We start from the raw sequence: 17888 nt of genomic DNA, 5'->3' as shown, positions 1-17888 counted from the left end.
ACTTCAGTCTGCCTTATGCTGATAGAAGCATATTGTGTACAGGTGGTGTTTTCTATTTATATTTTGTGGTACTGTTTGACACTTACAGTTACAGATTGACGTTCCTAATGTTGTATGTGCTGTATAAACATACAGTAAGAAGGGATGTTGTGAATTTATTTATAACTATGAAGGAGACCATGTAAGGATCTCCTTGTCCTGAATAGATATGTAGAGCCTGTGCTTAAAAACTTCCATGTTTATTCCAGTTGTTACAGTTGGTCCAACAAAAAATAATTGCCTCTTTTAACCTTGTTCTGCTTGTTTCTTCAGACAGTCTTGGCTACAAAAACTCTACTACTGTGCACTGGTTTAGAAAACATTTAGAAAATATTTGCAACATATAGCTATAATTTTTCAATTTTATTCAATTTTTTATTTGTTCTTTATCTTTTAAGACATTTGAAGAGACTACAGAAGATGAAAATAATTCCAAAGTGATTGAAGGAAAAAATCAGAAAAGTCTAGAGAAGCCAAAGGAGTTTAAAGAAAGGTACATTTAAAGATGATTTCTTTCCCTTGCTTTCATCCAGAGTACTATCTCAGCATTTACACAAAGACCACAAAACACAAACTGTTGCTAAATAATGACTGGCAATCTTCTCTAACCCTGGTCATGTGATTTAATTATGTAATTTTAAAAGTTTTTTATTTCTTGGGGTTAAGATGGTGGCAAATTTTGATTCTTGGAAACTAAATGTATCTGGAAACGTACTATTCAAAAGTGTTTTGTAGAAACCTTTGCTCCTCACAGCTACTGCTGATAGATCTATGTGAATAGTTTTACAAGTTTTGAATACAACTACAGTGACTATGCAGTCAGAGATAAAATACATTAACTCTAAATGCATACTTGTGGAAAAAGAGTCAGGGTTCCACATGTCATTTGCCTTCAGCTCTGAACTACTTAAGAAATTTAACTCTTAATTTAGTTCTTAAAAAAAAGCATGAGTGAAAGTTTCATAGACAGGATTAATGGCTTAGTAAATTAGTCAGTGGTCATTTACAACTGTGACTCACTTTAATTTGAGCTCAATTGCAATGATTGAATATCACCATCAGGACTATCTTGCACTTAACTGGAGTCCTTGTGAATGTTGAAACATCACCCTCAGAGCTGACCCTTTTAGACCAAAATCCATTTTAGACTGAGAATATGTCCAAAAGACTTTGTACAAGTGATTTTACATTATGGTGGGCTTGAAAAAGAAGATTTTTAGGGCTTTAAATAGGGATTTAGTATGTCTATAGAGATATGTAATTTTAATCATCCCTAAGATCCTTTCCACAGGGGCATTTTACCTCTTTAATATCTTCTTACAGACCTATGCATTATTCAGATGATTTTTTTTTTTTTGTGGTTTAAGCCTTTACACCTGTTCTACCTTCTTATGTAAGCTTTTTGTAATTGGCAAGACCTCAGAAACATAGGGAAGCAAGAAATCCACTTAGTTTTAAGACTAGGTAAAAAGAGACATGGGAAGCACTGCCTTTGAATTTTCAAAGAAACCCATGTATATTCAGTCTGCAGAAAGCAAAATGCCAGTTAAAGACATATTATAGAAGGCAGAGACCTATGCTCTGCACATGGAGGCATCAGAAGCACTCAGGCTCCTCATGGAAAGAAATTCATAGGGTGCATTGCTAGACCTGCCATTTGCATGTTTACCTATGTGTCATGGAGTCTTCAGGTGTTTGTACCTTCACCTGAAGTTGTGTCTTGATTGCCTACAAGTAGATCTTTTTGGTGCTCTTACTGAAGCAATAATTCCATGGCTTGCATAATGATTATAAGATGTTGTAAACACTTTACACTATCCTAACTCACATTGCCTTTTAACCTCCATGTATGCATTTATGTGATATAGCATATGGTATCAGACCATAACCTGATTATTAATTAATATGTTTTTCCTAGAGTAAATTTTAAAGCTTATTTATGTCAAAGATATCCATAACATAAAAGGCTTGTAGAAAATGGCATAAAAATTGTTTTAAAAAATCCCTATTTGGCATTAGTGTATTAAAAAAGAAGTCATCACTAGAAAGCATTCAAGTGTCTGATTAAGTAACTACGTATGCAAAAAACAGGTGTATTATGAATCTGTGATTATAAACACTGTGAAAAAAACAGAAACAGAAAATGTGCTAAGACAATGAGTCATATGAATGAAAACCTTTGCAGACTCAAGGCAATGTACAAAAATATAACAGCAAAATGTGGGTACCAAAGCCAGTAGTCTCTTGTGAGCTGTTCTGCAGTTACTACAAGGTTACTCTGAGCAAAGAGAGGTTTTTGAAGAAAAAGGAGATATCTTCATCTTCTGCCACAAAAGAAGAAGAAGAAAAAAAGAGTTGTACTGTGAGTCTCCATGAACTGATGCAGACCAGTGTGAAGAGAAACCAGCAGCATCAAGGGAAAGAACTAAACAGAGCAATGAAAGCACTGAGCAGAACAATGTACAAATTAATACCCATGAAATGCTTTAGAAAGCTACAAGACAAGAAACCAGCTTGCAAGTTAATTAATAGGTGCTGATATATATGTTCTCCTTTGGGTAGGAGAATGGCAGTGGTAACTGTTCTTTTAAAAGGCTTGGAACATTTTAGTTTGAATCACTTATTGCTGGCCAGCTAGTCGTTGAGTAGGCTGACTGCAAAACACAGATTCCTCTTCGTATACCAGCTGTTTTCTCTGATTATTTGGCTTTCATAGTTCACCAGTTACACAGACAAGTATCATAGTTAAAATTTCCAAATCAAGAGTTCTCATCAATGACCAAATAGGACTCAACTCTTTTGAAGCCCTGGTCTTCATTTCTCAATTAGAGATTATATTTATTACATAGAAAGGCTGACATCTTGAACTGTGCTTTGGCATATATCATGTTCATTCTGTCTGCTTCTGTAAAATGTTTGAGAGTACTTTAATTCCATTATTCTGTAATTCTGGGTTTTTTTTCCAATTTGATTATGTATTAATTCCACCTCTGAATACCTAAAATATCTTATGTTCCAAGTGAGAGATTTTTGCTAAAGCTTCTTGTAAAGGATATTCCATGGCAGATTATTGCAGTTCTTTCAGTATCTTTGCATTACAAGTGATTAGCTTTTATTGATCAAAGAAAAAACTTTGTAATATAATTCTTGGAAAAATTATAAAGCTGTTTCTGGACTTCTAAATGTAAACATACATGAAGAGTCAACCCTTGTGCTGACCACAACCTCATAGGCAGTTATCAGTTACTAGTTATTATGGCAGCCAGTTATTAAAAGTCCTGCTTCCAAAAGGACTTGCTGGCATGCGCCTGATTAGAATACTGAACGTGGCTTCAGTAGAGAGTCCTGGTAAATACCACAGTAGGAAGTGTGATTCTTCATATGTATAATCAAATACACTTAATTCCTATAGTGAAGATAAAGTCATATTAATCTTTGGGCTTCATTATGCCACAAAGAAGAAACTGCTGCTAAGGAAATGAGATTTTATTTTGACTTAAGAATATCTAATTTTTTCTTTGCGCTTTAGTAAAAAAAAATGTTATCTATTTTGCAGTATGGATCAAGATAAAGATTTTTTTATCTACTCAGATGTCTGCAAACAATGAAGTAGAGAAAGGAGACAATGATCTTTCTTGTTGTTACTGCAATTTGGACTATTTTGAGCTTCAGTATGCAGTTTTATTTTTCTTTCAATGGTTATTAATTATGTTAGAGAAGTGTGCGTGTTTTTTCAACTGTTTTTGGGGAGGGAAGGGAGCAGGTGTATTGTGTACACATAAAGTTTAACTGCAGGCTCTTTTAGAAGGTTTTGTTACTTAAAAATTACATAGCTTAAGAGCTTCTGAGTCCTGTTTGTAACTTTGCCATCAATACATTTTTCTGAATAGATATGCATTGTAAAAGAATGCTTCATTTCAGGGAGAGTGAATTTTTAGATATAAAGAGTTGTCTGCTACTCTCTACAGAAGCACATGGAAACTGACTCCAGGAACTTTTAAAAACACAATTTGGCATCCTAAGTTCTGTAAAAAAAGTGGTTTATGGTGATCTGACTCATGACCTCAGCAGCAGCAGCAGCAGCAGCAGCAGCAGCCTTGTTCAATTCATTTTTGAATGATGATTGTGGTAAAGTGGCCAAATAAGCCATTTTGAACAAAGTGAAGCAGTTTTACACAGGTTTCTGTGCTTTAGCTCTGTTTTTATTTCTCCTTGTTTTTGCGCTCTCTGCATCTGAATTTAAAGATGCACCAGCCATATACACATCTTATTTCCTGTAGTACTCATTCTTGACAAAAGTAATAACTATAATTACTGTAACTGCAAGAAATACAGGGGTTTTTTTTTAATCCTTTATTATTCCTAGTTTTTTTGATTGATGTATTAGGTGGTATATGGTTTATATAGTTTGTTAGGGCTCAGTTCAGCACAGCATTAGGGGTATATGTAACTTTACAGGTGAAGATAGTCCTTTCTATCAGAGTTTTTTAATTGAGGTGCATTCCTGGTTTTATGTGATCACAGTTCTGCATGTATATTAGTTTAACGTGTTGTTACATCCATATATCTTAACCAGTGCTTCTAGCTGGATGTTTTTTAGTGCTAATTTTACTCCACACTACCTTATAAAGTGCATCCTACATTTAATCTTATTTTTATTTATGGAAAATTTCAAGAGGAACAAAAAACTGACTCGATTCTTCATTTGTTTTGAATAGCATTGTTTAGTCAGCTATAAACCAGATGTTGTAGCTAGAAGCACAGAGGCACTAAGCAGGAATGCCAGAGAGAAAAAAAATAGAACTCATTATTTTTAAAAATGGTAAATGTTCCTGTGCCAAATAGCCATTTTACCCTTCATTGTTCTGCTAACCTTTGTCTTTCTACACTGTAAAAGGCTATTTACCCTACACAAATAATTACACCACAAGTGAAAACACTTGCTGCAGTTTTCTCTTTTGTGTATGTATAGTGTGAGTATTCCAGACAATCTCAGAGAAAGAACAAGTGTTTTTAGATGTGAAAATGTGATTTCAGAACTACAGTAATGAAGTACTTTAATTAAAGTGTAAAATGCCAAGCTACTAATACTTTTCTTTGATACTGACAAAATTTAAGCCAGCATTGTTCTTATGATTGGCTTATTACTACTTTATGTCTTCTTCTTTCAGTGGTATTCTCTGTCTGATATTATTTAAAGAAAACTTCATTTTTTTTCAACTGCTGGGGCTGAAAGGGGTAGAACCTACCTGGCAGCATGCATCTCCCTTGAAAACTCCACTTACTTGAAGCAGTTATATTTTATGATTTCCTTTCTTTTGCAATTGTTAACTTTTTTTTTTTTTTTTTTAGGATATTTCAAGAGAGCGAACATCCACCTTTGCTAAATGAGAAACATCAACTGTATAAACCATTACATGTCCCATGCATTCCTCGGAAATTAGTCCAGTCTGTACAGAGTATTAGATTCTCAATGCAACAAACAGAAACAGGTGCAGTGTGTTTAATGATCTTTCTGTGAGAATATTGGATTATTTTTGTGTAAATGAATGGAAACCGTGATAACAAATTTAGTGAGCTGCTCCTAATGTGATAGTTGAAGCCAGGCTTTCAATGGAAGTTGGGTACTTACTTGTCTTTATGTTCTGAAAATCTTCTATGTCTGATTCTTCTCTTTTCTGTGCAATGACTAAAGTAACATGACAGGTATACCTCATGCATAGTATCAAAAAAAATCTGAAACATACCTTTAGCACTGTTTGCATAATACAGTAAATATTAACCAAGTATTTCCAGTAAATTGATTGATACTTTCATATTTTGTGATAATTTTCTTTTAGCTCTCTATTAACAGGAAAACCTATAAGCTTTGCTCGCAAGTTCAGTTTAACAATGCCATGCTTTGGATACTTAATCCTATTAACAGTATTAAGTAATATTTGTCAATTTAGGGAGAGAAGAAAGAGAAAAGTCTGCGGAACTTTCAGTGGCCACTAGCAGTTCCTCCAGCCTTGCAGAAAATTCATCACAGGTATGCAGCTCTCCCACTGGTAAAAACATGAGATTATATAATCTGTTTTATGTGGTCGTTTAAATTTAAAACACTTCAAATATACCTAGTGCTATTATATCTTACATAAAACTTGTTAACACTGTAACTAGTACGCTAATCTTGGTAATCTGCTATTACTTGGTAATTATAATAAAAATCTTTCTTTGGTGCCATTTCTAATTCAACTGAAAATATGTATGTTCTTACAAAGTGCAACAGGTAGTAGTTATAGTAAGCATTCTAATGCCAGTAGTTATAGTAAGCATTCTAATGCCAAACTTGAGGTGGACCATCTACCCAATTAATTTTGTATAATAGTTTTTTAAATTTAGAATAATCTTTGTAGATTCACTTGGCTGTATGTAGCAAATTTTTTTTAATTCCAAAGGAGGAACATAATCTCCTATTACTTATTAATTGTCAGCCATCTACTCCATAATGAAGGGTTTCATAAAGAACTAAATGTGCAGGGTGCTATAGAGGACTGCCTACTGTTAACAGCTCAGTTCTGAGGCTTAACTAGAAACAAAAATCTGGGCTGAGAGGAATAAAACCACAAGAAGTTTTGCTTTGTACACTTGAGGAGTCCACAACTACATTTTCCATCTCTCACCCATAAGCAAATAGATCCTATGGCAGTTTTTTGAAAAGGTGGAGTGTATTGCAGCTTAATATCTTAAATATAAAAACACAATAAACCAACCCAGAAACAAGTTGGAGGAACAACTTGCACAGTTATGAAAACCAGTAATAAAATCTCATTAAGTGCAAGAACGTTCATAGGACCAATAGATTGTTAAAGTATAAAAGGAATGCTCAGATAAGGTAAGGCCATAGGAGATAAAATAGATAGTTTGCAACTGTGTTTGCTGTGCAGAAGCTCAGGGAAGTTTCTATACCAAAATCTTTCTTTATAAGGGACATCTCACTGGATCTATTTAAAACCAAATTTTAATGAACAACAAAAATCATCAAGTAAAAAATTAACAGAACCAGTTGTGATTTTCTTAAGAATTTCAAGGGAACTGAAGGATGAAGTGAGTGAATCACTAAATGGTTTAGAGTGGAGCCTGTAGTAGAAGAAGAAGCCTTCATAAGATAAGGCAACATGAAGGGCAATGGCTAGACTGAGTGGAACAAGACCAGGAGAAATTTCAAGCAATTCTGATTTGCGACTGGCTGAGGGAGGTGGACATGATGAGGATGATGGAAGGGCTGTTGTCAGGGTAATCCAGAGATGAGGATGAGAATCTGGGACCTAGAATTGCACTTAGAGAATAGTGGGAAGCAGTGAGTCAAGGTTAAGGGAACTTTAAGAAAGGGTGATGGCAACAAGGAAAAGAAGATGGAGTCTGAGGTAAAATAAAAAGATTGGAAGAAAGAAGGCTGCTATTCTTCAGAAAAGGTGTGCTATAAACTACAGGAGTTGAGCGGCAGACAGAACTGCATAACTAGCCCTTTTGTCCCCCACCCCGAATTGAATTAAATTTGATACTTTTTGCAAATTAAAACCAAAATAGAACTAGCAGCTCCCTGTGAAATAATGTGTTATCTGATGCTGAGGCATAGATTCCTAGTGCCATTCTGCCCTTAAGGCATAAATACATGCTACATATAAGAGTTAGGGCTTCTGATCTGATGAAAATCTGTGAGGCAGGAGTATTTCCATGTTCTCTGCAGTTTTTCAATCCACAGAGGAGACATTTACTGATGTACATACTCACTTTGGCTTTGGTGGTGGAGACAGGCCTGGGTCCAGCCCTTTCTGTGTTGTCAGGCAGGAGCAATCTGGCTGCAGTAGTAGAAAACCTGGATAAAGTTTGTAAATTATGTTATGTTATTTGTGCAACAGAAAAGTTAATTATTCACATCTAGTTGTCAGTGCTGTGAATGAGACTTTATAAAAAATGATAGAAGTGGTTTTGGGTATCATGCTGTTAAAATGTAGGTAAAGCAAAGATAGGCAAAAAAGTTTTTATGTCGCCTGACCCCTAAAGAGTGGTTAAAAGAAGGGATTACCACAGTCTATGGAGAAGTCAGAGTGATGTTGTTGAAACGACCATTTCATATGCTGCCTCATTTGAATTTTTTGCTATGTTTTAGATGGTTATTGACACTGCAGGGACTAATAACCCACAAATTGCCCAAGTTCCATCAATGGCAAGCTTACAAAACCAAATGCAGTTCAGGTAAGTTTTCTTTAATATGAAGTAGTTTTCATTCTTGACATTGAGGTTTATGGAAATAATCCATATTTTGACAAACAGTAATTTTTGTCTTTTAGACTGGTAGTTCCTCCAAAGCAGACGACTTCCAATCAACAGTTTGAGTGTGAAAATGCAGTAATAGGTACAGTACCGCTGGTCATTTTTTTTGATAGGTTGTGCTGTTACTGTATGCTATATCACATAATTATAATAGGGAAAATTCTAGGGGCTAAATTTTCATTCTGGTATTAAGTGGGCCACCATTTGTATTCCTTTTCCACCTTGATTATTTAGTTCAAACTTTGAGTATAGCAGACAGGCAGTGTCCTAATTTAATTGACTTAACTGCTCTGTAATGTGGGATTCATTCTGCATTGACCATTGCTAATGAAAGGAATCTTCCAGCATCTCTTGTAAATCCATGCTCTTGTCTCAAATTACTTGGGTAAAAAGAAATCCAGTCTGAAAATCTGCCCAGAAGGCACTAGAAAATGCAGAGAAAAGGGATATAATAAACTCAGTAATTTAGGGATCTTGAAGCATCAGATTAAGATTATTAAAGATGAAGATTAACTTGAGAAATACATACAGAATGCTTACAGAAACAAAACAGGGTAGTTACAAATACACCTATAGTTTTTGAAAGTACAAGGCACTGAGTTTCAGTTTAAATATTTTTTTTCTAATTATACTGCCAATTTAGATGCATGTAAAAAATTGTAGTCTGTTTTTTTATAAATAGGATCCTAATCGTGTGTCCTGAAACACAGGATCTTAACCCACAGTGCCTGAAATGTTGCACAGTCTGAAGCTTAGAGCAGAAAGTCTGATAACATTCTTCTCATTTCTCATCCTGGCTTTTGCCCAGTTCCTTAAGATACACTTCATTAGTGTCATATGGATGTGCTTTTTATATTGTTTCCACCTGGTTTCTATTGACTGGTATTAGCACTCTCAGAGGGCAATAGCTGGATTAGACAAACATAGCACTCTCAGGGAACAATAGCTAGGTTTGAAGAACATACCAAATCATATGAAGCAGCCTAAACATTGCTTTAACGGTAGGGAGTAAGCAGCAGAACGAGAGGTAACTATCATGGACATAGCCACAAAGTGGGTTATTATGAAAACTACAGTCAGAACACTTCCTTACCAATAGCAATGCCAAGTTAGTGAACATTTCTTAAGGATTCTTTCCCACAATGTAATTTTTATTTATCCATTTAAAATGCTGTTATAATAAAAGCAGTGCTGTCTTTTTTGTATAGCAAACCAAGAAGCCAAATGTGGTGATAAAGCAGAAGATGAGCTAAAGGATTCTTTGTATATACCTCAAGTAAGCAAAGCATTTCACATGTAATAAGTAATTATTTTATTTAGAATAGTCAAAGTATCTTGACATATTTTAATCTATTGGCAAGAGGTAAGTCCCAGAAATTGGCAAAGTGACTCATTATAAGGCACCTAACAGGTGAGAAGCCAATCAATGCCTTCTGATTACTAATATAGTGATCATTGCTCTCGATCATGTTAGTGTTCAGTGGGTTTTTATGCTACCTCAACAGTAGGCTATTTAGGATGACTATCCTATGTACATCATAGTTTTCGTATAAGTCGGTGCATATAATTTTCTTCAGTGTGAGCTGATGAAATGTTTTAAAAAAAATGTTTGCATTTGAAACTTGTTTCTCCCACAGAACTATAGTAAATAGGCTCTGTGCTGGCTACAGCATTTGTATGGCTCCATTGGTACTGCTTTTACTAGCTGTGCCTGAATGTGAGATCAAGCTCACCATGCCACAATATTCAAGCCAGTTGTGTGTACAGCTTGCATATACAGGTGATATCAAGACGTGGTTTAACACTGGCCAGCAGCTGAGCACCACACAGCCACTTGCTCACTCCCCCCACAGTGGGATGGGGAAGAAAATCAGCAGGGTAAAAGTGCAAAAAACTTGTGGGTTGAGATAAAGACAGTTTAATAGGTATAGCAAAAGCTGTGCACACTGGCAAAACAAAATAAGGAATTAATTCACTACGTCCCATCTACAGGCAGTTGTTTAGCCATTTCCAGGAATGTAGGGCTTCATCCCATGTAAGGGTTATTTGGGAAGGTAGATGCCATAACTCCAAACATCCCCCCCTTCCTCCTTCTTCCCCGCACCTTTTATTGCTGAGCGTGACATCATATGGTGTGGAATACCCCTTTGGTCAGTTGAGGTCAGCTGTCCCTGCTGTGTCCCCCCCCCCAGTTTCTTGTGCACCTCCAACCTACTCACTGGCAGGGCAGCATGAGAAGCAGAAAAGGCCTTGACATTGTGTGAGCGCTATTCAGCAATAACCAAAACATCCCTGTGTTATCAACGCTGTTTTCATCACAAATCCAAAATATAGCACCATATAAGCTATGAACTCTCAGCCAAAACCAGTACACAAGATCGAGTTTGAGATACTTCTTATCTTCTGGTTGGCTCACTACAGGCTGATGCCTGCAGGCAGTTGGTGGAGAAGAATGTCTTTAAAACAATATTGAGTCTGGTGGAAATTGCTCCACCAAATCCAAGAGCTACATTCTCATTTAGCATTTTCTGAGGAAGAGGAATTATCTCAGTCAACTGAAATATATTCTGATGGTGATGTTCCTTTATTTCACTAGGGAGTATCAAGAGGATTCCAGTGTGACTTTAAACATTACGCTAAGAACTACTTTAGAGTGAAATAGTTCTTTTATTCAAAATCAGTGTTTTCAGTTCATGAGTTTCTTTATTTTTTGGATGAAAATTGTCATACATAGTTTCATTGACAAGGAGTCCATTTTAAATTAGATAAATTAAGGTTACAGTTTTAAGTATGGTAAATATGTCACTGTGAGCATTTAATTAAAATCCTTTTACTTTTCATGAGAATATAAATAACTAAGAATAAAACATATAATGAATATATTTATAGCTAAATGGGCTAATGATATTTTGGGAAATTTTATATGCCACAAACATTATTGTATATTTCTTTTTAATAGGACATACACACATATTTTAAGTCAAATGAAGATAATCCTGACACAGCAGAAGAAAGTGCAGAAGATTTTTTAAGAGCACCCGAAACACCTGAGTTTGTAGGAACACCTAACTCAAAGGGGAAGAAAACCCAGTTCCCTAAAACACCTTCATTTGACTTGTATGATATCAGCTTTTATTTTGATTTTGAGCAAAGTTGTATTGATGTTTATTGTAAGAGCATTTCTGCTGTTTTTGAAAGATACTATAGTAAGAGTTCTCTAGAAACCTCTTCTGAAAATATTCAATTTTTTTGCTGATTTATGCTAGGTAATTTATTAGATTTTCTTCTTACAGTATCATTTCCACTTGAAGCTGTTTTGAAAGAGGGAAACTGTGCTTAGAAATATATGAGACACAGGTTCTTTGTAGCTCCTTTGCTAAAGCAGTTGTCTTTTCCTGCAGTAATATTTGTTACACCAATTTCTACCTTTAAACAGTTTTTCTGGTAAAAGAGTAAGCAATTGGTAAGAACACCACCTCACTTTCCTTTAAAGAGTTGTGTGACCCGTTCTGTGTTGCAAGAAGCAATTATTGATAGAAGCTTTGGAAATCTAAAAGAGTGACAAAACAGAAAAAGAACAAATAGAACAAAAAAAGCCATCTATGCTACTTTTTAAAACTATTAATGTAGTTTCTTCCTTTCTGTCTTTACAGCATTCACAATTTAGGTTGTGAAGAAGGAACATCAAAATCTCCTGCTTTCTTTTCTCTCATGAACTTCTCCCAGAAGTCACCTGGTTTTAATTTATTTGATTCTTCTGTGTTTGGGGCAGAAAATTCATCTGACGAGGTAAAAATAAGTACTTGAGAATATTAAACTTCCACAAAGCAAAATATGCTAAGAAAACAGCATTGACAGTGAATGAGGTTTTTCAGACTGGTTATCTTTGTAGCAAATAATTGTTTTACTAGCTTGCTTAATTTTACATTTGATATCCTTTGAAAATGCTTATCTCCTTTCCTGGTGATCCCCCTGTGATGACTTCTGATCAAGTATGAATCCTTCCAATATGGGCAAAATTGGATCTTGCGCAAATATACAGGTGACTAGATTCACAAGAAGGCTTCTGGTTCAGCGTTGCAACGCAAAACTTTAGGTAGCCTAAGAGAATCCACAACTCACATGCCAATCCTGTGTGGTTTTTTCTTGCTGAAGTGGGGAATCAGGTACTTACATTCCCCCCCCCCATTTTTCACAAAATGCAGAACGCTGAGAAAAGGAAGAAAGGACTATCAGGAATATTGAAGAGCAAATATGGATTAGTTATACTTAAATGGCGGAGACAGATAGGCAACTAATTGGAACCCGGAGTGAAATCCAGGTGTTCCTTTTCCTTTGCAGGTTCCCTAACTACAGTGCTCTAGAGTAATTTTTACTCTTCTGGGCTAATAGGTAGATAATTGGGTATTCAGGATAGATGTGTGTCAGTTCATAGTGCAGTGATTAGGTATCACTGCTGGCAATGTAGATTCAAACCCCATTATGCAAATAAGGGATCTGAACCCAGGTATCTCCTATTTTAGTGGGTGTGCTCAGTCTTGAGGTTACTAGATAAAAGCTGAAGGAGGGAAGAGGGAAAACACTGTTTTATTTTGTGCTTGGCAAGATATGTGTTGTTGGTATCTCCTAGTATCAGCTGTGTGTAGGAGAGAATACACCAGTGAGTAGTTTGTGAATTGTTTAGGAATGAGGTAGGTATTAAGTCACCACCTAGTACTGTCAGAACCCATGTAATTTTGTGCCTACTCAGTGGCAGAAACCAAGAATTTACCAGCCTGTAGCCATCATGTGTGATTCTCTGAAGTTAGATGGGAGTTTTGAAGGACTTAAGTATCTATTACAAATCTAGTCTAAGAACTCTTCTCAGGAGTGACAAGTGGTTATTCTGCTACTCTTTCTTGGCAATATCAGGTCCTACTCAGTAGGCAGTAATTATGCTGTTGCTTAGAGGTTTTCTAAAGTGTCACAGAATTAAATAATTTTTAATCTTTTCCATTTAAAAAACAGCAGTAGACCAGATCAGATTTTGGTCTGTTCTCAATCTGATGTTTTTTCTAGAAGAATGGAGGGAGTATGTTTGCAGACGTAGGTTTCATGGTATTTGCTTATCTCATCAAAGAGTTCACCTTACAACTTTAGGGACTGATACATACATTTAAAAGCAGATTTTGTGAAGGCTGCTAACATTCACTGGGACAGTGTCTTACTCACCAAAAACAAATGAACTTATTACACATCAGCATTAGAGCTTATCTTTTGTCTTTCTCATTTGTTAAATAAAATGGCTGTTTACATTTCAGACAGAGGAAAGTTACTCTGTGGGAAACTTGAACCCTCTGTCCCCACACAAAGATATTGGTAAGTCTGAAACTCAGATATACTTGTGTATACCAGCTGTCTTCTACTTGTACTTGTGTGATTGACAAGCTCGTGATCCTGCTCAACAAGGCAGCTTTGGTTGTCTAAAAGGATGTTCAGTTGTGATATTATAGTTCAGTGGTTTATTGTGTTCATTTGTGTTTTGACTAGCTTAAATCTTTCCCTGCATGTTTGGCTTCAAATGTATGAGATGTCATGAAAAAAGAGGTATGAGAAAGAAAGAAATAGGGATAGTGTTAGGTGGGTTTGAAGCAAACTGAGAGGAGCTGCAAAGGAGAAGAAAAATTCAAGTGTCAAAGCTTTTTCACTGATAAAAAGAACAGTTCTTTTAATGCAAAAAGCTATAGTACTTGGTAAATACTACTTTTTAACTTAAGGCTACCAGCTTAGTGTTGGAAAGAGTACATCCATTGGGTTTTTTCCTCCCTCAACTAAAATGAAAATAAAGTTTCCATTTCATTAAAGAAATCTTGATAGTAAACTGAATTCCATCAGTTTAAACCATTGGAGGTACACAATGTAAAAATAGTACAAGTGAGAGAGAGGAGAATCAGACTTAAACAGTATCTGCCACTCATAGTAAGTGAGCCACACATTTACACATTCTGATGTGAAATCCTGGCTTTACTGAAATGAAAGGCCAATTTTTTGTGATATCAATAAGATGAAAGCTTACACTTGATCACATGCTTCTCTGAGGGGAACTACTCTTTTTTTGAGGTGCTGTGAGTGCAAAGCTACTCTTTTGAATAATAATGGATGAATATAAGGTTGTATGCATATATAACTGTTGTAGAGAAACGTGTGTGAATTTTGTGTTACTAAATAGAAATTTCAGGTGTTTTTCTCTCTGTAGCTTTGTTTCTTCGGGTATCTCAGTGATTGATTGCATTGTTCTCTAGAGAAGAAAGAATCTGCAAAAATGTATCAGTTTACAAAGATCTCCGTTGCTTAGTATTCAAAACATTTCACCCAGTATATCATGCAGAAGTGTTTTGTTGTTCTAAATCATTCAAGTACTTCACACTTCATTCTATGTAAATTCTAATAATGCCATCCTGGAAGTACCATTTCTAGTGCAGAAATAAACACACAACTGTAGGCTGACATTCAGCGGGATGTTGGGAGTACAGTATTATTAAAGAAGCATATTATGCTGAGTGCAGTATTCTTTCAGTAAGATTTAATCTAATAATTAATATAATATATATTCCACATAGGAAGCTTGTTTGGGAAATCAGAAAGTGAGGATGCATTTGCCTTTCCCTTCCCCTCGGAATCGACTTCTCATGCATTTGAAGATGGAAAAGATGACTTTAATTTTCCATTTGCATTTGGACAGGATCAGAGATCATCACGCTCTCCCTCTGTGAAAGGTTTTCATTCTTCCTTACAAAATACAAAGCCATTTACATTCTTTTGAATACCTTTGACTTCCTTTTAAATTCTTTTCCTACTTAGCCTTGACAAATGTTTTCAGTTTCTTAAGTTAAAGTACAAAGCATTTCATCTTCTCCTTTCATTTCATGTAAGAATACATTATTGCAATGCTGCAAGAGCATGTGTATGTTCATCAGGCACACATGCTTTGAGATGCAGCTTTTATTTTTCTTATTCATTTTCTAGATATGTTGTTTTCATAAAATATTATGATACACTCTCGCTAAATTGATACTTAAAAGCAGCAGAAATATCATTTTACAGTAGTGTGTCAAGTTAATTCAATATCTGTGAGAGAGCATCTAAACTTCTAGATGAGTACTTTCAGCTTCTGATATAAACTAAATAACTTGTGTTAGTAGAAGTACCTGTTTATTGTAGCAGTAAAAGCTGAATTTGAGTTAAAGACAATGTTCTTAAATTAGCTGTTATACACAGAATATTTATAAAACTTTTGAAATAAACATTTCTGTTAATTTTTTGTAAAGTTTTGTAGGTATTTCTTAATATCTGAAGTGAAATAATGTTGCAATTATAATACTTAACATTTCAACTTCTGTCTTTCTAACTTGAAACACTGAAAGCAAGTTCCTTCTTCTTTATCTAGTATCTTTCAAGAAAAGATACAAAAGCAGACAGTTCCCAAAGTCTAACTGTGGTCAGTACAAGTATATCCACCAGCTCTCCACAAATGGCTTTTGTTATGGAATGGCTGGCTGTGAAGACAATATCAGGGTTAGTCAGCAAGGAATGCTGACTCTTCTGAGCCACCACAGCACTGTGCCCTGTGAATCCCTCGGAACCATTTTCTCTAGAACCAGCAGTTTCACATTTATGGCCTTTGAAGGAAATACCAGATCACTTTTGAGTTATTTTTTTCTGTTACATGTGAAACATAGGTTACTAATTTTTGAACCCCCTTATGAATTTGTAAGGGAAACTGGCTTTCTCACTCATTTACTATGAAGTAAAAAACCTGCCTGATAGCAGGCAATCAAAATGCTGAAATGGAATCAAAGCAAATAAAGGGCAGACCACATCATTCAGCAAACTTCACAGAAGACATTGCAAATGCACCAACTAGTCGGAGGGGCACATGGACTGAGTGGAACAAGTTGACAAAAAGCATCCTGCCAGTATAGTCTGCACAGTCTGCCAATAAAATGTCAACAAAGTCCCAAGGGGAGTAGAGTCCCCTTTCTTCTGCTGACCTGCAAAGCCCTAAATGACCAAAAGCTCAGTTATCTATGCCACTACTTCTGTTCTGCCAAACTCATAAATGCCTTGGGATTATTTTTGTGCAGCCTAGCTTCTCCTTAAATACTCGTGCCTAGAGATTTGTGAAAGTTGGATTTTTCTTTACTGGAGAGGGATTCAGGAATTTTTAGTGAAGTGCTGCTAAGATCCAGCTAATAAGTGAGACACATGGATTTGGTGGACTTTATGCTCTCCAAATGTGGGTTTCCAAGTTAATCTATTTTAAACAGCTTTTCTAATCTACTGCATACCTCGCAATCAGAAAAACATAAGCTAGAGGCAAGTTTGAGAGTCTGTCTACATTATCTGGGGTAGTGTTTTAGTGTACGCTACTGGCGGGTGTTCTGAGATCATTTAGGAAGCTAGAAAGTACAGTTTTGTTTGCTCAGTTATTCCATAACTGAAGCTTGCTTTCCTGTCTTCTGATGAATTCTGTCATCCATGTCTCTGACATTACAGTATGGTAGTCAAGGCTGCTGGCTGAAGTGGGAGAAACCATAGTTCTAGGTCCTGCTGGATGTTTACGCTACACAAATTGGATAGGCTGATTAATAACATAAAAGAGAAAGCTACTTCAGAAAAGGCAACCACTCGGTATTTGGCATACTTTTCTGAGATCTGAGAGCGTGAACTGCTTATAAACATGCACTGAGATTTTTTTCATTAGTATCTGTCAAATTCTGCCTAAAAATGATTCCTTGTTATTATGCCCATAAAATCAACAGCAGTCATGTTGCTGGCTTGCTGAGACTAGCATGTATCACACTGACCGATGTAAATTTGTTTTGTCCTCTACATACACACCCAACTACATCCATCTCTGGTCTGAAAGTGTAGACAGAGATCCTCTTGTCAATGTAGCAGGGGCTGCTTGAGAGCAAAGTGCTATTTGTTCATTACCACTTGTTATTTGCAGTTATTGTCCCTGTCGTGCAGATACAGTAAATGGACTGTGCACTTGTTCCTCAGTCCTCAGTGTGGAGTCAGTAAGTTTAATTTGTATTACTGGAAGTGTGGAAAGCTAACTTGTCTGACTCTACTCCAGTAGATGAGGAACAGGTATTACACACATGACTGCAACTTAACTAGAGACCAGTAACCTCCAGCAGCGGGGTAGCAATGGCAGCTGGGAGCTGTAATCTCTTAAAAGCAGTGCAGCTGTCTGCAAAGTGGTAATATGGTTATACTGTGTACTTCTACTGTGAATCCTTGGAGGTGGGGGTTGCCTTTTTCTTCTATCCTTGTGTTGCACCTAGTAAAATAGAGTTCAGGTTCACAACTGAGCGCTAAGGTAATAACAATGAAAAATCTCTCTTAAATAAGCAGAGCAGGGATTTGACTTTGAATCTTATATGAGTATCCTAACCAGAAGGCAAATGTTTATTTAGGGCCCCGATGTCTTTACTGTTCCATTTAAGTTTTTAATGTTGTTTTTGACAGAAAACTATTTAACT

General features: G+C 35.9%; 1 protein-coding gene across 1 annotated transcript in view; it reads left to right on the top strand.

Moving 5' to 3' along the window:
* Positions 1-15465, top strand: part of C2H14orf39 (chromosome 2 C14orf39 homolog) — a 31184-nt gene extending 15719 nt beyond the window's left edge. The window contains exons 8-17 of the mRNA XM_029999312.1: positions 438-532; positions 5392-5531; positions 5991-6070; positions 8195-8280; positions 8376-8440; positions 9567-9634; positions 11318-11475; positions 12012-12147; positions 13659-13716; positions 14958-15465. Of these exons, the coding sequence (XP_029855172.1) occupies positions 438-532; positions 5392-5531; positions 5991-6070; positions 8195-8280; positions 8376-8440; positions 9567-9634; positions 11318-11475; positions 12012-12147; positions 13659-13716; positions 14958-15160 (1089 nt within the window). The 3' untranslated portion in view covers positions 15161-15465. The remainder of the gene's footprint in view (positions 1-437; positions 533-5391; positions 5532-5990; positions 6071-8194; positions 8281-8375; positions 8441-9566; positions 9635-11317; positions 11476-12011; positions 12148-13658; positions 13717-14957) is intronic.
* Positions 15466-17888: the final 2423 nt, after the last annotated feature.

Source organism: Aquila chrysaetos, chromosome 2 (assembly GCF_900496995.4).
Source record: "Aquila chrysaetos chrysaetos chromosome 2, bAquChr1.4, whole genome shotgun sequence".
Lineage (NCBI taxonomy): Eukaryota > Metazoa > Chordata > Aves > Accipitriformes > Accipitridae > Aquila > Aquila chrysaetos.
The sequence above is the reverse complement of the archived record's forward strand: the minus strand, read 5'-3'. Positions and strand labels throughout refer to the sequence as shown.